This window comes from Barbus barbus (genome assembly GCF_936440315.1).
Source record: "Barbus barbus genome assembly, chromosome: 26".
Classification (NCBI taxonomy): Eukaryota; Metazoa; Chordata; class Actinopteri; order Cypriniformes; family Cyprinidae; genus Barbus; species Barbus barbus.
The window spans coordinates 27,357,356-27,380,365 of record NC_136754.1 but is presented as its reverse complement, the minus strand read 5'-3'; the positions used below and the strand labels follow the sequence as shown (position 1 = coordinate 27,380,365).

At 36.5% G+C, this 23,010-nt stretch overlaps 2 protein-coding genes across 2 annotated transcripts in view; one reads left to right on the top strand and one right to left on the bottom strand.

Annotated features, from left to right (window-relative positions):
* The window catches only part of LOC306846144 (tyrosine-protein kinase JAK1-like), an 830,156-nt gene that overhangs the window by 335,456 nt on the left and 471,690 nt on the right, over nt 1–23,010 (top strand). The gene's annotated exons all lie outside the window — the stretch shown is intronic.
* Nucleotides 674–23,010, bottom strand: part of LOC306846603 (apoptosis regulator Bcl-2-like) — a 44,487-nt gene continuing 22,150 nt past the window's right edge. The window contains exon 2 of the mRNA XM_079380078.1: nt 674–3,960. Within this exon, the coding sequence (XP_079236204.1) occupies nt 3,823–3,960 (138 nt within the window). The 3' untranslated portion in view covers nt 674–3,822. The remainder of the gene's footprint in view (nt 3,961–23,010) is intronic.

Sequence of the window (23,010 nt, the reverse complement as noted above, 5' to 3'; positions counted from 1 at the left end):
GACTCTGTGTGTCCTGAGCATTGCTATCACAGAGTATAGCAGCTTCTCTCCAGTGAAATCGCTCCAGGTGTAACAACAACACAATACAGGATCATTGTATTTCGTGTCTAGTACTGTACATTGTGAAATCTGACCTTTTTCAACTTTATTTTTTTTTTGATTGTGTTCATAAGTGTGTGTTCATGAAAGGGATGCCCCCTAAAGTTCAGTACAGTCTAGTGAATGATGCATTTGTTAATAGACTCATTTTTTTTTCTTCTGCTTCAACGCACTCAGATATATTAGTGCAAAGAAAAATCCATTTATACAGCATATTGTATATATATATAAATTTATATAAATTACATAGCTTTCCAAACATCAAACTAAAAGACATGTTCGAAAGACATACAGTATTTTCTCAAGCAAAGCTTCATTTTAACATGCCGGTTTTAGACAAATCACCTTTAGTGGAGATAAACAGCTGAATTTACTTTTCATTGAATAAACATAATTTAACCATGAATTAAAATAAGACATTTAATGAGAAATCTGTTTGCATACTTCTTAAGTTTATACAACAAAAAGTTGAGAATCTCCTACAAAAATAAGTTGAGAGAACTCAAAAATCTGCTGAAGCTGGTTGCCTTCAAATTTTAGGTTGGCTCAACTTGTTTTTTTTGTTTTTTTTTTTACAGTGAAGCGTTGACGGTTTTGTTAGACAATGCAAAAATAATCAGTTTTAAAATAAAAACAACAACAAAAAAGCCTTAAAAGTAGATAAATTTACTCGAAAAGCAAAAATGGGTAAGCTAGTAATATATCTTTAAGTTTCTTGTTTGAAACATATCCTTTATTAATTTTGGTTACAAAAAATGCTATAGTTGTGCGAATATCGTACTGATAGCTTACATAGTTTTGCTTCTCCATTAAATTTAGCTTGTAATTATTTTTAATTAGAAAATGGAGAAATAAAATGCTAATTAAGAAAATGTTCTGCTGTGAAGAAATTTCCTTTAAAGACCTTAATAATTATTAATAATCTTAATGCCATTTTAATCATAGCAGAATGAATTTCACTGGGCTCCAGTTAGACAAGAAATAAAGTTTTGGTTTGGATTTCCATTCAGCTACAGAAACAGTGGAAGTGACTACATGAAATGAAGTATTAATATTCATTACATCGCCACACAAAACAGGCAATTACATTATGATTGATAGATTTTCTAATCTTTACATCAAGCAGCACTGATTCAGCAAATTAGGATCATATGTACTGTATGCTCCAAATTGTTCATAGAATCTAAAACTTTAAAATGAAATAAACTCTAAATGATCTTCTGGAGCTGCAGTTGGACGATTGTTTAAGGTACCTAAACATAAATAAAGCTGAAATATAAAATCTGTTTAACAAATGTTAGCGTCAGAGTGAACCGCAGCCGTAAACGAGAGGCAACCAGCATCTATTTATGACACTATAGTAACCAATTAAACTGTTCGTTTTGAAAGCTAACTTGTTTTACATAAAGCTTCAATCCTTTCAGACAGGTTTTGTTGTTGTTGATCACATACAGACATGTTTCTCTTACACGTTCTTCTGCTTTCCCGGTTATGGTTGATTTGCAAATCTATCCATCAACCACCTGTTAAAATACTGTATGTGTATCTTAGACATTATCACATTATAAGATGAACATACATCCATAAAGTCACATAACAAGTAACATTGACTGGTTCAGGATGTAAGAGGGCACCCATTTCTCGAATGTTTCTTCATCACCCCATACAGCGCCACTGTCTGTAGAGGAGATCATAGGGAACGATGCAGCATATGACCTCCGATCCTACATCAGTACGAGCAAGCATTTAATAAGCGCCACCTTCTGGGAACGTTGTAAGTCCCTCTGTTGTGCCGAAGTTTAATCGTGGCTCCATGTGGACCCAAAGGCGGCCGATGCAAAAGCACCAAAGCTGACTCACGCTGGCACACACTGTATACAGTTGCTCTTGTCCATAGCTTTTGCTCTTAAACCTTTCATTTCCTGCGTGGCAATCCTTGAAACATATGGCAGGATTACGTTTAAGCATGCTGTTTTGGGAACAGACATCAGGAAGATTGCACATTTAACTGTAAACACCAAATCCAAGGAACACAGAATGGATTTCCATTGCAGATTTCCACTTGTTTACACTGGACCAAACCTCAGGATCCATGAAAATTATGCCTTGGAAATTAAATAATAATAACAGTTATGAAAAATCTGTGAAAGAATGACCCAGTCACATCTCACCCCAGTGTGTGTGTGTGTGTGTGTGTGCAATATGTGCTTTATTTAAATAATTACATTACAGTAATATAAATAGTGGGGAGAAATGTGCTTTATATCTACTGGTGTGTTTCAAAAAAACGTTTTTGAAAGAAGTCACTTGTGTTCACCATGGATGCATGTATTTGATCAGTAATATTGTGAAATATTATTAGCTTTCTATTTTAATATTCTTTACATTTTCATTTATTTCTGTGATCAAAGCGGTATTTTCAGCATTACTCCAGTCTTCAGTGTCACATGATCCTTCAGAAATTATTCTAATATACTGATTTACTGCTCGAGAAACATTTCTTATTCGATCAAGATTTAAACAGTTGAGCTGCTTAATATATGCATTTTTTTCAGGATTCTTTGATGGATATAAAGTTTAAAATAAATTTCATTTATTTGAAATAGAAATTTGATTTAGTAACATAAAAGCCTGTCAATTTTGACCAATTTAATGCATCCTTGCTGAATAAAAGTATACATTTCTTTAAAAAAAACTAAAACATTTGAACGGTAGTGTGTATATATAATATATTAATATATGTTTCTTTTGATTTTGAGGTGAAATATAACCTTGACTTGCTCTGGACAGATTTAAGATCCACCCTACTGCTTCTTTTGGTGTATGAATGAACACTAGAGTGAACAGAAATGTAGTTGTAGTAGTATTAAGAAGAATAAAGCGTCACCTCTTTACATACTGTACAGTTTGAGATCTTTTGACCGGCTCACACACATCAGTTGAACATGTCAATAAAGTGTCTACCTTTCAAAGTCTGAAAACTACTTTCTGGCCTTTCTGTTTACTTTCTTCAAGGAAACCCTTCTTCAGTCCTCAATGAAGCTCTTTAAGTCGCTACAAAGAGAGGCTGGCATCCCACGAATCATTTTTCAACTGTTCCCTCTGCATACTGTATCTCAGTGTCAAAATTTCATCAAAATCCAGTGGCTTGAGGGACATTGTCTCCACATTTCTCTCTTTTCCTCCTCACAGTTCTTCAGGTTCTTTCTGACGCTACGATACAAGGATGGCAGCACAAGAATTAATTAATCCTACAAAATAAATTAAGACCAACTATGGTAATTTAGTGCAGATTGTCTCCTAAGATCAACCCGACTCTTAAAGGACATTTGAAGAGTGCTGGTGTCGTCAGAAGATACTTTCAATCAGCACAGCCCTTCAAAACCTCCAGATGTGGCTTGTCCTTTGTATTTTTCCATCATTTTTCCATATAAGAACACCAAAACTGTCAAAAGTGTTTCACTTTGAGATCTGAACTAATTCTGCCGATGACACTGTGTCTCTTTCACCTCATTATTCTTCTTCTCCTCCATCCTCTCATGATCTGTCGGCAGCGTGTACGTTTCCTGTCTTTGTGTTTGAGGGCAGAGAAGAAAGCGTTGTAGAGAGTGGGAGAGAGGCTTTGAAGAGGAGCAGTCCTGGGACATGGATGTCTTCTGGGGAAAGGGTTCAGACGGAGAGAGCGGAGAGAGAGGGCAAGCGACTGAAGAAGGGGATGGTTCCTCATTTCTGAGCAAGGTAGGCTCCTATGGTCAAGCCAACGGCCCCGAGAGCAGCTAGACCGAAGACCGTTACTATCGATGACCACGAGCTGCGAAACACAGAGTCCCTCTGCCTGCCATAGAGCTCCACAAACGCCTCCTGAAGAGAGAGAGATTTCATCAAAACATAGCATTTAACTGAACATATAAATCATGGTGCTTACTAATGCATCACTATTACTGTTAATTAGACTTGCCTTCAGAAAACATAAAGCCCCGACGATAACTATTAAGATCTTAGTGTCCACACCAGCAAAAGATATCATCTGTTTATTCTAGCGCACGCGCATCTGCCGCTTTAAATTCTCCAGCTCGTTATAGCAGGATGGATTCTGATTGGCTGTCAATGCTTTACATCCAATCAGAATCCATCCTGTTATAACTAGCTCCAGACTTTAAAGCAGCAGACGATAGCCTATCGTTCGCTGGTGTGGACACTAATATCGTTATCTTTATAGTTATCGTTCTTGGTGTTAACGGGCCTTTATTAACTATGATTTTGCCTCAATAAACTCTTGATTTGTTGCTTATTATTATTAAGTAAGGTAGTAGTTGTAGAAGTTATGTTTAGCTATTATGGATCTAGAATATGGTCATGCAGAATAAGGCATTAATATGTGCTTTGTAAATACTAATAACCAGCCAATGTGCTAGTAATATGTATGCTAATTAGCGGGCTAATATTTGGTCCCTAAACTAAAGTGTTACAGTCTTTAGTTTATGAATCTCTGAAGTTTATGAGTCTGAAGTTTTCGAATGCGTTTTTTGTATTCATCATCGTCAAAGTGTGCAAAGACCTTTACCGTTTAAAAATTGCAAATTTGATAAGAGTTTACCATAATTCTTACATAGTTTAAGTGTGGCATTTGTAATACGACCATGAACAGTTCCTCATGAATAGATCAAAAATCATTCATTTACTAAAACTGTGAAAATAATTGGAATTAGGATTGGGATCATTCATAATCTCACTGCAATTTCTTAGGCACTTCATTTTTATTCGAGGGGTCTTAATTTGATAAATTGACTTGATTTTGAATTGAATTTTGATTTAATATAGTAAAACTACAAAAAACTAAAACTTTCATTTATTCAGATTTTCTTTCATTTCTGAATGATAGCTTTCAAATGTGAACATTTTGTAATGCATGCAGAATCTTTTATGTCAAATTCTTATATTTAATTAAATTCAGCTAGAATTGTAATTACAAATAAATAAATTGGAATTGCATAAAAAATACCATGAGATTATTGTTTTGAAAATAACATTTTGAATATTAAAATACTAAATCGTTTTTAAAAATGAAATCATTGAAATATGAAACTAATGCCAACGTTTAGTTCAAATCTCGCCTCGTCAAAGTGTCATCGTTACAAGTCTACAGATAAAAATAACTAGTAAAATGTATATTCCACTCAAATGTTTTGCATATTTGCATCATTCTGTGGCTTGATACAGAGTTTATGCTGTATGTAAAGCCATAAGGAAGCATGTTTAAAGTGTGTATTACACCTGCCGCCCCCTATTGGTAAGAATGGGACAGAAAAACATGCTCAACTCAAGAGCTCTGGGTGAATGAGCAGAGCCTTTCAGAGTCTCATATGCATCCCAAACCAAACTGCTATATACCAACAATATATGTGAAATATAAACACATACTGTCATTTCACCGAAAAAATTAATAAACCAACATTTAGGAAGCACATCTACACGTTAGTGATTCCCTCACATATATTAGTCTGTAGTCTCAGAAGGTGTAGTGCCTTTAAAACTGGACAGAGAGGATATCCGCTAATATGCGGGGAACCAGACGGACAGAGGAAGTGTCATCCCGATCCAGGATGTTTGTGTTTAACAGGATGTCCGAACCTGACATGGGGAGAGTTCCTCCTGTAGTTCCTCCCCAGAAGACAAAACTCAGCTTGTTGGAGAGAATTACTACATAAATACCTCATATGTTATGTAATTATTCTAAAAGTAGCAGACAAAGGATCATAAACTAGACAATTTTCAAATCTTAACCGATTTTAAAAATGGTGGAGACCACAGATTTAAAGGTGGGGTATGTAATTTTTCAAAAACGCTTTAGAAAACTGAGTCAGGCCGAGTACCAAAACAAACTTGTAGCCAATCAGCAGTAAGGGGTGTGTCTACTCATGATGTGGAGGAGAGAGCGTTCAGTGCACAGGACGGACATTAGCCGAGCTGAGCGACAGAAAGATAGAGACGGCGGATAAAAAAACAAATGAGGAAAACTTTCTGCGGAACAATAAGGCAAGAAGTAGGACCCGTGTAAATATCGGATCAGCTTTCCAGCGCTGGAGAGAACTCAAGGCCTGCGATCGGACGCAGAGGCTGCTTTGTTTCTTCTTGATAGGTTAGTAACACCGTGTCTACACCAGATGTGGCGCGCCGCAACAGGTAAAAACATTTAATCATTAAAAATTACAAAAGAACATGATAGAAGTGCCTTGGAGTCCAAACAATTCATGACAAATCATGCCCTAAACATATATCTCATTTGTGACCCTGGAGCACAAAAGCAGTCTTAAGTCGCTGGGGTATATTTGTAGCAATAGCCAAAAATACATTGTATGGGTCAAAATTATTGATTTTTCTTTTATGCCAAAAATCATTAGGATATTAAGTAAAGATCATGTTCCATGAAGATATTTTGTAAATGTCTTACCATAAATATGTCAAAACTTAATTTTTGATTAGTAATATGCATTGCTAAGAACTTCATTTGGACAACTTTAAAGGAGATTTTCTCAATATTTAGATTTTTTTGCACCCTCAGATTCCAGATTTTCAAATAGCTGTATCTCAGCCAAATATTGTCCGATCCTAACAAACCATACATCGATGGAAAGCTTATTTATTCAGATGATGTAGAAATCAATTTCGAAAAATTGACCCTTATGACTGGTTTTGTGGTCCATGGTCACATGCACAATCAGTACAGGGCTTCACACATGACATGCAGAAGAAAATAGTGGTACATAATAATATAATAAATAATACAACGTATACTCAACTAAAACTAAGTAATGAATTAATAAGTGGCCATGATATCTTGTTTTATTTCCCCACATGTCTAGGGTTCTAGATACGACATTTCAAGATGTGTCAATGGAATCAGAAATCTCCTACTGTCAGAGTAAGTACTACATTTGAATAAGTATTTGTGACCCATTAAAAGAGTATGTTCTATATAGTGTGAATGAAATCCAGACATACTACATCCATTGTGTTGTCAATGTGAAGTATGCATATTTGAATGCAAGGCAAGTCTTTTTTTAGTATAATAGAATTACGCCAAACCTGACATGACGTTTACGTTTAGTCACACCATATTTAAATCAGATTATTTGTGTATAATGTTGGTCTGTTCTTCACACAAAGCTATCATACAGCTTTTGAAGACTTATAATATAGTGCTGAAATGCTTTTATGATACTTTACGGTGCTTTTGTGTCATTTTTGGAGCTGGAGAGTCCCTCATTAACTTTTTATTCTGGTCTCATTCTGCTAAACTTCGCATTTTGTATTCCATGGAAGAAAGAAAACATTTGGAACAGGGGTTCATTTTGGACTGAACTGTCCCTTTAAACTGATATACAGGAAGTATTTCCTTTTATTCTGAAGCCTGGGTGCAGTCCAAAACAGCAGAAAACTATTTCCTCTCATCCTCCCTTCATGCAGACTGTGAGAGACACAGCACAGCTGAGAATAAAACTCTGACGGCCTCACATTTAAACTGCTCGAGCGAGCTTCCCGGGTGCATAACATTTGTGTATCTCTATTAACCTCTGGGTATTTTTTTTTTTTAAACCACAAGGGAAAATCATCATCTCGTCCAGTTCTTATTTAACAGTCATGCAAGCCAGGCCATTTTTGTGTAATCCTCCCACTGTGCACTCCCCTGATGAAAGCACCGCACATTTCAGGTATTGATTAGTAAACACTGCATGACACCCACCGTGTGAATAGTGCTTTACGAGCAGAGAGGGTTTGACAACACAACACAGCCGCCCTCGTTAAACTTCACACTGAAAACAATGCCAAGCAAGTCATGGCAGACAAAGTTCGAGGAGTTTGCCCTTTTATACGTTCGCCCACACATACATTCCAGTGTAAAACCTCCTATTATACAATATACCCACAAACGATGGAAAGTCCCTTTGAGAGAATAGGAGGAACCGTTTGGAGAACTAAAACTTAAACAAGAGAGAAAAATGTTTTTTCAGAGTTTGCCCAAAAGGTGCAGACAGTTCGATGTTAAAAGGCCATACAATCCTGGAGGCTTGTTTTCATGTGACAGCAGAGTTTAAGAGCTCTAGAAGCGCTCAGGCAAGTACTCGGAGTCACATGAGCGAAAATACAAGCAGGAGCTATGAAAGGCCACACTTCACTGAGCCATAGAAATCTAAAGGCATAACTAAAGAAAAAGCTTTTTTTAAAGCTAGATTTCTGAGAAGTTCTTCCTAAACTAGACTTCAAACTAACCTGTAGCAGATGGAATTTACATGACTACATGTCAGGGTTATTAATGTTAAATAAAATGAATTAAAAATAAAAAATATACAAAAAAAATCAGTAAATGAAATAAAGCTAAAATAAAATGTAAATATTAGATGAAAACCTTAAAACAACTCAAATCGTTGGCAAACAAGTGATATTGAAGTACTAAAATTACTAAAGCTGAAATAAAAGAAATATAGACATGAAAAATTAATACAAAAGCACATCAAATGACTAAAACTAAATTTTAAATGACAAACTGAAAATGAAAAATTAAAGCTCATTCAAAATATTAATAAACACTATAGATAATACTAAAATAACACTGCTATATGTGACCCTGGAGCACAAAACCAGTCTTAAGTCCCTGGGGTATATTTGTAGCAATAGCCGAAATAGAGTATTATATTAGTATGCTGTTCAAACATAAATGTGACCATGGACCACAAAACCAGTCATAAGGTCAATTTTTCAAAACTGAGATGTGCACATCATCTGAAAGCTGAATAAATGAGCTTTCCATTGATATATGGTTTGTTAGGATAGGGCAATATTCTGGAATAAAATCAATAAGATTAAGACAATAAAATCTGGAATCTGACGGTGCAAAAAAAATCAAAATATTGAGAAAATCTCCTTTAAAGTTGTCCAAATAAAGGAACCATACAATGTATTTTGGCTATTGCTACAAATATACCCCAGCAACTTAAAACTGGTTTTGTGGTCTAGGGTTACATATATCAAAACGTAATTTTTGATTAGTAATATGCATCGCTAAGAACTTTATTTGGACAACTTTAAAGGAGATTTTCTCATTATTTTGAGTTTTTTGCACCCTCAGATTCCAGATTTCCTAATAATCTCAGCCAAATATTGTCCGATCCTAACAAACCATACATCAATGCAAAGCTTATTTATTCAGCTTATTTGAGTTGATGTATAAATCTCAATTTTGAAAAACTGACACTTATGACTGGTTTTGTGGTCCAGGGTCACAATAAAGATCATTTTTAACACTTTTAACATTTTTAATATATATATGCTTGAATTAAACATGATCTGGGCATGTATAAATGTAGTAAGGTTATTTGGCAACATATGATGAGTTCAATTATATAAGTTTTTAATATAGTAGGCAGTGTACCGTATACAGTACACAGAATGCACTATGCTAGTATTTCGGACATAACCTATGCAGCGCTGCAGAACAGAGCGTTCCTAAATGATTCTGAGTGCTATCTTAACTCCATGAGCGTGTCGGACATCACGAGAGCTTTGGATGATGGGAGAGAGTCAGGTGGGCATCATGGGACAGAAGCTCAGGAACAAGCGTCACACTTTCATCATTCACTCGGTCAGGCTTCAATACACTCTCTTACACGCACATCACATGGGACTTCTCTTCTGGAGTGTACCGTATATTTTCCATGACCCTCATGTTGATAGATAAATACACTACTGATGGCTGTCACAAGATCAGATATTCCAATGACACTCTTTTTGCAACACTTTCACTCCATGACATTTAAAGACTTTATTCCCAGACAGCTGTTTGTTATATAGCACCAACTGTATGTAATATCCTGCCAAGGGAACAAAAAAAGTACCAAAAATATAGTATTACCTTACTATATACCATGTTAATACTGTGGTATTCTTTGAATTACCATGTAAATGCCATATAAATATAGTAATTATTTCATATAAATTTGTCAATTTACTTAGATTAATTCATCATAATAATTAGATATGTGTTTGTTAAAAAAGCCCCCGAATGAACATAATTTAAAGACATCAGCTGCTTCAATAACATTTTATATTTCACATTTCACACAGGACAAACAAGCAAGTTTGACCATATTTGATGAACTCTGTGTGTTTTTTATGTAAATAAAAGCTTAAATTAAATCTGTTTATCATATAAAACAAGAAGACTTAAAACAATTCATATTTACGATCAGTTTATAAACTTTTTAATGCGTCAAAGCTTTGATGTATTTTTAAAAGAGGGACATAAATCTCTCAGGTTTCGTTAAAAAGCACATTATTTGTGTTTTCTGAAGATGAAGAAAAGGTTTGAAATTACATGAGGGTGAGTAAATGATGAATATTCATTCTTGGGTGAACTATTTAATTAAGATTTGTCCTCACAAAAATGACTGCATATTTGCCATATAGTGTATATATGTATGAACATACCATGGTATTACCTGTTATTATCTGATATCATCATTAAAACATGTTACTACTACGGTAATTTTACAGTAAGGCTGTTATTCAAGACATGATGATTAGAATTATAACGATTATAATCTTAATTGTTTCAAATAAATAAATAAATAAAAATAAAGCACTAAAAAAGGGAAATAAATGTGTCGAAAAAATTCCCAAAGTTAAAAATCTGGGTCATGCTTCCTCTTCTTTATAATAGATTTTGGGATGTCCTCTACATGAAGGTCAATGGGCTAAATGAATTATTCTTCGTTATCCTATTTTGAAGCTGCTCTTCCCCATCTTGCGATGTGATGGGCTGCATTCACCGGAGTGAAGGAGAAACGCTTTCATCAGCAGAAGTGCTTCTTAAGGTCAGTAGGAGGCTTAAGACGCCACGCAACCGCATTTCTTTAGCTGCCATGTGAAATCTGGAACATTTTGGTGGAAATCTGCAGCAGCCCCCTTTCTGCAGAAAACCCACACTAATGAAAACTCCCTGAAGGCTCCCACAGGACAGGGATGAGGGAGTTACTGTTCGTATGTCGCAGTTGCCAGACTTCCATGGCTACAAACCCACATTATTTGCTCGTCTTGTGTTTTACTTTTCTCATGAACAGAGAACTTACGGATGTGGGGCCGTTTCACTAGAGACAAAACCTTCTCTGTCACCATGTCAAAACATTTTTTTCCAAAATCAACAACAGTTTATCGAATGACAGTACAGATAGATGTACTTTTAATTAGTAAGTAAAAAAAAAAAAATATTTTTTTCATGACTTGTCAACATAATTGCTTTATCCTTATAGAGAGCAATATGAAATATGTTTCTTTAGTTCATAATGAGGAACTCCTGAACTTTGTTTGACCCTCTGAGAACAGGGCAGGTTTTTACATGAGTTAATGAGATATTAGCGAGGGCGCAGGCTGAAAATAGCACCCACAGTCGAATAATCTAAATCTCAGATAAATGGCAGCGATGTGGTGAAGATCATAAGCAGCACTACTCAACCATCTTTGAACTCAACCAATGGTTTTAGATAAAGTAAACAGACTCAACAGTGCACACCTCTAGACATAACACGGTTGACAAAACAGGTGTGCCCTAATCCTAAATCATCTTTACATGTTATTGCATTTACATTTACATTTATTCATTTAGCTGACGCTTTTATCCAAAGCGACTTACAATTGCTATATATGTCAGAGGTCGCACGCCTCTGGAGCAACTAGGGGTTAAGTGTCTTGCTCAGGGACACATTGGTGTCTCACAGTGGATTCGAACCCGGGTCTCTCACACCAAAGGCATGTGTCTTATCCACTGCGCCATCACCACCATTATTGCAATGTATTTTTCATTTTACACAGGCATGGCTCAAAAAAGCAGTAAATCACATCAGTTGTAATTTCATGCTAATCTGAGTTTTGTCCGAACAGGCTACAATGCAAAGCATTGTGCAACAAGAAATTTAAAACAAACAAAATTTAAAACAGCAATGTGAAAAAAACTAAATACTTCAAAGCTAACAATTTTGTAGGTTCAAATTATTCGCAAGCTTCTTTGCACAGCATCCATTATGTGACTGTGGCTTCTTTTGAATTGAAAAGGTGATGTTAAAGTCATGATGAGATGTAAATTCACCGTCTATTTTCTAAATGCATGTGGTTAATCTTATTGCAAATGTTTCAGCATGTTTATCTTTTTTTGTCATTTTAAAGGGATAGTTCACCCAAAAGTGAAAATTCTGTCATTATTTACTCACCCTCAAGTTATTCCAAACCTGTATGATTTTCTTTCTTCTGTTAAGTATAAAATAAGATATTTAGCAGAATGTGTGTTGTTGTTCCTCAGTGACTTAAATGGTGTGGACAAAAATAATATGGAAGTCAACGGGGACCAGAAACTGTGTGGTTACCAACATTCCTCGAAATATCTTCTTTTGTGTTCAACAGAAGAAAGAAACAGTTTGGAACAACTTGAATTTTAATTTTCATATCTTTAGGTAAAGGGACAGACTTCTCTCTAGTGGATTTCTCCAATCATTTCATCCACTTAACTATTCTGTCCCTTTCTTACAATCGACTGCAAACTCACATTCAGATCTGCCTCCATCTAATCAACAAAAAATAGATTGAACCAAGTCCTCGCCATGCATTTTTTCTTTTTGATAATCCATTTCACTCTGATGTGCATCACAATATAAAAGAGAAGATCTGTCGCTACTTCAGTTGCATCACAAAATCATCTAGAGAGTATTTAACAGATTAACAGTTTGGGGACCAGTTCTCACTATTAACTAACTATTAACAAGGACTTTTGCCTTAAAAAACTAATTTGCTGCTTATTAATAGTTAGTGAGGTAATTAAGTTTAGGTATGGAGTGGATTAAGGGATCTAGAGGGGGGATGCAGAAAAGGCATTAATATGTGCTTTATAAGTACTAATAAAAAGTCAATATGCTAGTAATATGCATTATTAATGAGAATTGGTCCCTAAACTAAAGTGTCACCGAAATCTGTATACACACGAGTGTAATTATCAATACTTTTGGTCCGTTTTCCTGAAAAAGAACTCCAAAATCTTGATTATATGAGTACACTAGCATATAGTTAATATCAATTTAAACACACATGGAATAACAAATTCATGAAAGTACCCTGTAAACCTTCAAAAATCCCACCATGGAGCCTATTTTTATCAATCGTTCTACTCGGCCCCATCCACTGCAAATTCTAATTGCTGCTTCTTAATTGTCAAATTTGTCCTAATTGGCTATGTCTATAGCTTTAGGCAGTATTTCTTTTTCAGTGAGGACAGAAAAATCACTTTACTGATTTGAAGCTTGTCACACTGTGCCTGGTTAGGACATAGTATTGGGAAAGAGAAGGAGAAACAGCTGACTTGCTTCACACAATAAGGTCAGCAAGCCAGTCTCAGGGGTGTTTGTTCACCGACCTCGACCTGGCTGAGTGGCAAAATGATGACAGAGGACTTTAATTCTGCACTTCTTACCAAGATAACCAGCCATGTCAGCAAACTGGTAGTGAAGGGCACTGAGCCCTTGGAAAAACTCAATAAGGAAAAAAACCTTTGGCTATTGATTCGACATGACTACCGAGAAAAAAAATGAGCGACAGCGTTCTTGCCTTGCAGTTAATTAAACCTGACAAGCATACCACAGTAATCGCAGCTGCTGTATCACATGCACCTGAATATACTGGGAGGTCACAGAGAATAAACCAGATTGCATGTCTCATTTTAAATCAACCCAAAGCATTGGACTTGAGGTTTCAGTATAGTGTGGAATAGCACTCAATATTGCCCTGTGTATTGGGTCGCTGTTATCATATTTCATATGTATGATGCTCTGCGCATCCTGCACACATTGTCATTTCATTGTGTTTCCCAGCGTCTGGCAGGTTGCCAGAAGCACGCTGTTAGTATTCATGGGAAAACACCTGAGGCACCTGAGAGCCGAGCTGACTTGGCATAAGGGATCCAACCGCTGCAAGTCTCCTAAATTATCTACGATTGGACCTGTTCCACCACATAAATATTCAAATTAGTGTCAATGCTTGAGTGTGTACACACACAGAATGTCTCATAGGGGCATTCATGCTTGACCGAGATGAAGAAATGTGATTTTGAATAAATTGAGGGAAAGCGTTTTGCCAGAACTTTTCACAATAGACTTTTCTCATCCAAACTAACTGCATGTAAACCAAAGTTTGGGGACTGAGGATTGAGTGACAGTCTTTTAATTTTGGATGTGAAGCTAGCAAGGAAGAGAGACAAAGGACAATGAACAATGGAAACCAGAGTGACATACGGTTATAATTGAATATCATCCCCTGTTTATTTTCCACAGAACTTCAGTCCAATATGACCTTCGCTGAAACAGTGATCTAATTCTTGAGCAGGCTATTGTCTGTGAAAGATTTAATTAGATCAAACTGGATGGGCCTCCTGTAGCGAGTAGAGGAGTTTGTAAGGAAATATGGCCATAGGTGTTGAGGTGAACTTATCTTTTTTTATCCACAAAGAGAACAAGTGATTCTAAGAATAGAAATCATACTTTACACTTGCCTAATGGATTACAAATGCTAACATTGCACATACAGTATCTCAGTATTTAGGAGGTCAATGTCTATGCCATTGTTTTTGACTATTTAACTAGCTACCAAGATTTCTTCAAACAGCTGCTCCAACATGACATGCATTTGTGCAACACATTATCAGTTGCTTTCAAATTTTCAGAATGAAGCTGACATAAGAAACTGAGCTTAAATAACTACAAGGATTAGCATTCACTTACTTGCATTTAGGCTTGCAACTATGTTATTATAAAGCATTGTTAAACAAGAACCAGACACAAGCTAGTCTTATCCTCAGAAGCTCATCCATTGCCTGAGAGCAATGCAAATTCAAGAGGTCAAGACACACAGGTGTGTAATCAGTTCACCGGGGGGGGGGGGGGGGGGGGGGGGGATTGGCATTCGCTGAGACTCCTACACCAATATTTGAATTCATATTTTTCCATGCTGATCTATTATTGTGATATATTTGAAATAAACACCCTAAATGGTAGAGAAAAATAAGTGTGTAAGTTGCTATTTTTGGCCATAATAGACTGCGATGAGGACCAGACTTTGTGCCGCAAGTCAAAAGTCTGGCTAAACAAGACTAGACACAAGCTTGAAGCGGCCACATGGCTGTTTAACAACATTGTTCACCTGGGATTAAAACTTGCAGACAGGGCAACCAAGATTTCTGTTGACATAGCCTGGAGTCAAAAATCATTGGGCCAGCTCTGTACAGCAGAAAATTAGATAACACTAGAGCTGCACACAAAGCCGTATCAATCCCACACCGTGTTCATTGTGCGAAAAGCGCACCAAGTACCTGATATTTATATTTACACAACTCATGTGCTCCATGACCATTTTTAATACTTGGAAAAGCCTGAGGAAATGCACAAACACAAGGGTGGACATTGTTGTGTAAAATAAGCTTTCAGCCGCTCCACCTTGAACAGTGATGACGGAGGTTAACGCATTGTTAGCGGTGGTCTGTGCATGGGTGTGCTGCCCTTTCCCTGAGGAGAAGGGAAGAAAGCAGCTATGGCCGGCCTGCTATAAATAAACAGGCCAGGCCTGGCCACTAATCTAATAAAACTGTCCTTATTGTATCTGCCAAGACCCAGCAGTCCAAAAGGGCAGGCGTGGTGCATGTGGAGGGCGCAGATATTGGCAAAAGATCGCTGAGTCATCACCTGGTCGAAGGGCGTATGGACTATTTCTACATCCATCCTCTTTCTACAGGCACTCAGCAATAATCAAGCTAATCAGCATTGAGCTGAGAATTCATAATGACAAAGGCATCCATCTTCATTCAATTAATCGATAGCTCCAGGCTTAAAGTGAAGTGTAATTACTGTGCCATCAAACAGAACGGCAAAAATAATGACTCTTTCCCAAACACTCACCCGCCTAGCACTGGTCGGACCGACAAGTAGTCCTGGCCCAAACATTTTTTGAGCATCTCGATCAGCTCAACTGAAGTACTTTAACTGTGGTAAGAAAGTGCATCCAAGTGTTCACTATCTAGTCAGAGTTGATATGCATCAAGTTGCATATTCGTTGAAGGCTGGATGAATTCAAGTTAGTGTCTCCTAGGACCAGAAGTCAAGAATTTTCTTAAGACAAACTCAAACTTTGAAAGAATGCTCCTTGATGCAATTACTGAATATATTCTCAAGTTCTCAAATATTTTCTTAACTCTTTCCCTGCCAATGACAGAATTTTCCCGCTTTCCTTGTTTTCAGTAGGGGGCGATATTACACATCTTTTGAAAGAGTACAGAATCTCTGGATCAAATCACGGTGAAGAAGAAGCAACAAGCGATCACATATGTAAGCACACAGATATGTAAAATAATTGTTAAACATTAAACAGGATATAAATCAACACTGCCTCGCATTATCGAAATTTTGTCACAGGAAGTGGTATAGGACTGTGCAAGCTTTCGGGGTGTTGATGGAAGCGATCTCCTTCATCTATGAATGCCGAACCCAATCAAGACGTAGTCTTTGACAAAAACGTGATTTTCTCAGCTTTTTGGTCACAACTATTTTTTTTAATTCAAATTATATTTAATTCGCCATTCAAGTGTTGATAAAAAAATGCAAAAAGCTAACCAATGGCAGGGAAAGCATTAAGAAAAAAATGACAGGCTTTAGTAATGTTATGTGATTGTATGGTGGGGTTCTTTCAAGACTTGATAAACTCAATGGAAAACATATCAAAGCCTGTCTTATGCAACCCAGGCTCATTGGAAATACATGCCTCTAATTATATTTCTGCAACACCGTTACTACGTACCTTACTGCACATTTTGAGGCAGTTTCAAAGTGGAGGGTCCAGTGAGTGGCGCTAAAACGCGGGTTCAATATGTGACCCTGGCATGTTTTTGTTATGTTGATATAAGCTCGTATTGCTGTGTTTCTATTACGTTGCTTCAGGTAAATATTGCGGTGGTTCATAATTCAAATATCCGGGGAGTGTGGCTAAAAGTTAATGCTCTATTGTGTTAGAAATATCCCCTACACCAAACTCAACCCTGAACCTACCTGATTGTGTTAACAAATGCAAAACTGATATAAAAACGGATTTGTTGATGCAACTGCGCTATTTAAACTTCCTTATATGCAGTTTTGAACTGTTTTATGGAAGCGTAGTTTCACGGAAGCTTACCTAATAAACCTACTGAATATAAAACCCATTCATATGAAGCTGGATATGTAACCAAAACATTCAAAAGTATCCGTTTTTAAAATCATAGCATGTTAAAATTGTTTGGAATTCATAACATGATATTCCTTAAGTAATTGAGCGAAAATTGGGCTTTATTAATCAAAACTGTGGACCTGCAAATCATACTTTGAGTGAAAAGGAATAAAAGTTGTCTGAGTTTTACTGCCTCTAAAAAAAGTTGTCTCTAGTGTTTATTTCAACTGGAAACTGCGGCGATTCATATGTATAGCTACTTTTTTTCAGTTTTGCAGAAATGTATTTAGAGGCACGTATTTCCAATGAGCCTATGTTGGTCTCATTGCAATGCCTGCAGATGTAATGTGCACTGTAATATTACAAAATATTTAAAATGGCACTTTCTAATATTTTAATGAATGTTTCTTGAATATGGCCCAAGAATTAGAAATTACTGGTCAAAACATTGTGTTTTGCATTGCTGTCACACAAGAAGGTTTAGATCCAGGTTAAACTAATAATAAACTTTTGGTTAATCTGATTAGTATGAAAGCCTTCTTCTAAACACAGTTGCACATCAAGGAACCACTGTTAAATCCTCAGGGGTTTGGTTCAAGCGAACTACACAAAGTGTCATGACTGATGCAATCACAATGGGCTCGAATTCAAACAAACCTTCCATGTGTAAAAACGCCAACAGTGGATTCTCCATTCTGAAACATACCTTATCTTGTGACCATAACCATAAGATCAAACCAAAACATCAAAGACTTTCAGTGTGAGGATCTTTTGTTTCATCAAGAGCATCATTTCAGCTTGCATGATATTTAGGCAGACTCAGCTGATAATGTAGAAGTTCTGTCAGGAAACTCTAGATGGCTCAGCCCAATAGGTCTAACCAATCTGATATAATCTTATTCACATGAGCTTTCTTCTCAACATTCAAATACTTGGCTAGTGCTTGCTGTAGCAGTTGCAGCGCGCTTCAGAAACCTTCCACCTCCCCTAGCTCCACCTGTATAGATCTGCTACAGGATAGCTTCATGTATGTTATATATGGGGTTATTTCATTTCTACATGCTCACAGCAGCATGTCTATGGATGTACTGGCAGTAGCAATCTCTGTACTTACTCTGCCGCAGCAGCAGCGTAGCAGATCTATTCCACCAAGACCAAATACATTAACATTGACATGTATATTACCACGTTAAACTCTCAGAGTTATCATGAAAGAACTACGGTGCACATAATGATGTACATACTTTCCTGTAGCTCAAATAGTAGTAATTTCTCACTTACATGCTTGAATGAGTCCTGAACTGACACTAACTGAGATACAGGCACATTGTCCGTGGGAACTATAACATACTCCTGTAGCCTCCTGGGTCCTGCGAGCCAAAGTGGAGGAGTTTATTTTCTGAAACCAAAGTATATTAATAGTACCAGGGCTCTACAGTATGACCGTTTACTGCATGCAACAGATATAGATATTTGGGTGCACCAGTGCACATGACCCGACTGAAGCTCATGAATAGCTGTATAATTCAATTAAAACTACAAATCCCATCTACACTGTGCAACAGTTATGTTTCGTACTGCAATCGGCTGCTTTTCATGCTATTTGTCAAAAGAGCACGAAAACATTGTGTGCAATGGATGATTTATATTTACAAGATAAAATAGTTTAACATGGTTAATGTTGTTTCTTAGCAGCCTGTCAAATTACATTTTAATTATCAGAAGCAAGGTCAGAAATCAATGGGAGTTGGGGAAAAATACCACCAAAATGAATAAAAACGATATGGGGGCAAAAAAATTCCCCTGGATGAGGTGTTGTTTTTAATAGCTATACATAGTTAAGCAATATTATGAACAATGCTGTTTTCTTGACAGCATTATATTTCAGACACAATATCGTTTAGCCAACAAAAATAGTTTCAAACAAAGTCACAGATGAACTGTTACTTACTAAATTTATTATTTTAATAAAATTAAATTTGAGATTTTGACTTAAATGACACATACATTTGAAAAGGTTGGAAAACATGCCGTTACAAAAGTAAAGAAATGCCCCTGATAATCAATTTAAATGAGCAAATATTGCCCCATAATGGTAAAGTTAACTTCTGTCTGATCAGAAGGCGCCTAAATTTTGGTCTGTGCTCCTAAAAAAGAAAAGTAAGCATAGAGCACTGAATAGATTAATGCACATTTAGGCGTAGCCATTAATCTTATTCTAACAATATTATAAAGAAGAAAAGAGTATCCCATTGTTTTCAAGGTGACTTTGTTATGATCGCAGGGATTTTGGAGATTTTCTATGGCCAAACCTACAAAGTCACTTTCAGGATCCTGACAGGGACAACACTTTCACATTCATTGACCCTGGCATTCAGAAGTTTCCCATGAAAATGGTCTATGTTGTGTAACAACACTGTGTTGCAGCTAACTTTTCCATGGTGATGTTAGCATTATACAGATGCCAAGCCTGTAACCAGGGAAATGTCTACTGCAAAGCCAGACGCCTGGTTGCCAAGACAATGATGGCAAGATGACAGTTTGTTGAAACATCTTGTGGCTCAAAGTGCAAGGGTTTAGTGAGCTGCGGTTAGCCGGGGAAATCCAAATACAAAGATATAAAAGCTTCAGGATTTATTGGTTTTGGAGAGAAAGCTACGTATTGTGATGATGAATAATCAGCATACATATCATCTTAAATTTCTATGAAAGTCCGTTTCCGCCACGTAATAAAAAACAACATTTTATCTCACAATTCTGACTTTTTTTTCGTAATTGCCTGTTGTAATTTCACAATTCAGTTTTTTTTTTTCAGAATTGTGGTTGTATAAATTTGCAGTTACGAGTTATAAAGTCACAATTGCGAATTGCGTGAGTCTACATATTGCTATTATGACTTTATATATTTTTTTCCACAGAACTTGACTTTATAAATCGCAATTGCGAGTTTATATCTCACAATTCTGATTTCATAAAGGGCAATTGCAAATGTATGTCACTCAGTTCTGAGAAAAGAAGTCAGAATTACGAGATATAAACTCGCAATTGTAAGAAAAAAGTCAAAATTGTGAGATACAAACTTGCAGTTGCGAAAAAAACATGCAATAACACGCAAATGCGAGTTTATGTAACTCAATTTTGAGAAAAAAGTTTGCATTGTGAGTTTATATCACACAATTCTGAGTCTGAATTGTGGGACAAAAAGTCACAATTACCTTTTTTATTTCTTATTCGGTGGCAGAAATGATATCCAAACATTTTGTAGATGCACTGCGAAAGATACATTTTCTGAAAAAAAGTGGAAGTTGTGCTGTTGCTAAGTGTTTCTAGTTGTAGGTTAATGCAAGTTGGCAGGCCGCTTTACTTTCCCAAGAGTATCCTATATGATTTTCTGGTCCCTAGATATGTCTTACTGTCATCTTCAACTGTCATAAACACTGTCACAAGCCTATCTGCTGCCCCCAAAAAGCACTGGAGTACTCAAGTTCTTGTTATTCAGTGTGCAACATAACAATCTGAAGTGCTCTGGAAAATAAAAGATTTTATTTATTGAGGTGTAAATTTTTTCATTTTGTGGAAAAAAATGACTTCAGCATTAGTGTCTAAAGGCTTGATTAAGTGCACTCAAATGTGTCTTATTCAAAGACTCTGTGATCTCATTCATCAACATTGTAGATTGAGTACTTAATGTAACTGAAGCCAAACAATACAAAGCACCAAGCCTAAGGCATAATGAAGCCATCAAATTAAAAAAATAATGAAACTACCCCATGCTGCACAGAGCGCTCCCCATAATCTAGTCTCTTTTGGAGCTCAACCCTCTAATGAAGTCTTGATCATTTTGGCAACAGAGGTCCAAAAGTTATTGGATAATGGAAAAAAATCGCAATCTCCCCCTTTGAACCGTGAACTACATGGAATGAACCACAGTTGAGGAAAACAGTGACTAAAGATATTAGATCACCAGGTAAACAGCAGTAAACAGTAATCTACTTGAAGCAACTTGACCTCCTCTGACATCTTTGTAGCACTACAATATAGTTCTGTTTCATCCAGTACCAGATCAAATTAGAGAAAGATTTTTGCATAATGAACAATGAACAAACCATTATCGCTAAAAAGGAATGTGTTATTCCAATGTTAAAATATTTTGTCCAAAGTATAAGTAAGCCATTCATCTAGTAGTAGACTGACTTCCTGAAAAATATAAACACTGTGGCTCTATAACACTTTCAGCAATGCTCAGTTTATTCTAGCGGTCCAGCTTGTCAACATCTGGCTCAACCAGTGCCGTTTGGGGCAAAACTAACCTGTTGGCTGAAGGAACAGTAAATGTACTTTAGAAACCTAAATTGCGGAAGTTATTCTTTTTACAATTCCATTTGGATGCTTATAAATACCAGTTCATTCCAGCTCCAGTTCACTCTAAAAAATAAATGTTCTGAAAAGGGGTTTTCACAGTGATGCATTACATAACCATTTTGGGTTCCACAAAGAATCTTTCAATGAACAGTTTTAAAAGAACCATTTTGTTTCTTAGTGTGAAGAACATTTTTAAGGGGTCCTAGTTAATGTTTAATGTTGCTGTTTGAGCATAAAAAGATCTGCAAGGTTACAAAGCTCAAAGTTCTCCCTAAAAGGATATATTCTCTTTAACTAAGAACTAAAACAACCGGCTCGTATGGACTACAGTGAGCTTCTTCTGGATACTGTGAAGTCTGGATAGAGTTATGTCGCTTATTTCGATTGTGTACATGCAACTATAGTATATGGTGTAGATTCAAATATAAAGAAGCAAGGCCTGGTTGAGCTGTGCTAGAGAAGACGAAGCAGAAGAGCTGCTTTAGTAGCGTGCCGAAGTGTTACTGTTTCTTCCACCCTAGTTCCAAAACCACTTTATGTGAGACCTTTTGTGAAACCTTTTCATTTCTGAAAAAAAGTTATAGCTTTGAAATGATATAAAAACTCGATATCCCTTTGAAGTAAAATATGCACCCTTTAGAAGTATATAGATACAAAGGTATACCTTCAGCAAAAAGTATTGCCCCAGTATTCCAGATAAGCTAAAGGTACATCTTTTGAACAATTCTTTGACAACATATCCTGAGCAATTACTTGGTGAACACTTTTATTCACCCTCACATAAGTAATTTTTGCTCATTAAAATTGCATTTCTTAACAAGGTTTTTAAGATTATAAAGTCAGCTTGCCATATAGAAAGATGTCAGCGTTTTAAACATAAAACATGTTCTAGACATCTCTCCATGCTCCCTCAATGAGATCACGTGTAGAGAAGTCTGGACATAAGAATGTCTGCATGATCCAACTGCACATTTTATAGTTTGCCCAATGCATTCCTTAAGGTCAGATAAGAAAAGCAAGAATGAGTTTAATGACATCAGCAGCACCCAGCTGATTCCTGTCCAGGGCTCTGTAGAAAGAATGAGAGGAATCCATTGGCGCATAGAAACAAACAATTGCACTTTGTTCCCTGCTGCGACAAGAGGCTTATATTCAGCCCACAGATAAAGATTCCTCTTGCCACCCTCAAAGGAAGCAGCTCACTGCCTAGTGAACCAAAGTGCATTGCTCCTTCACCACATGGCATTATCAAAGAGTGCAAAAATA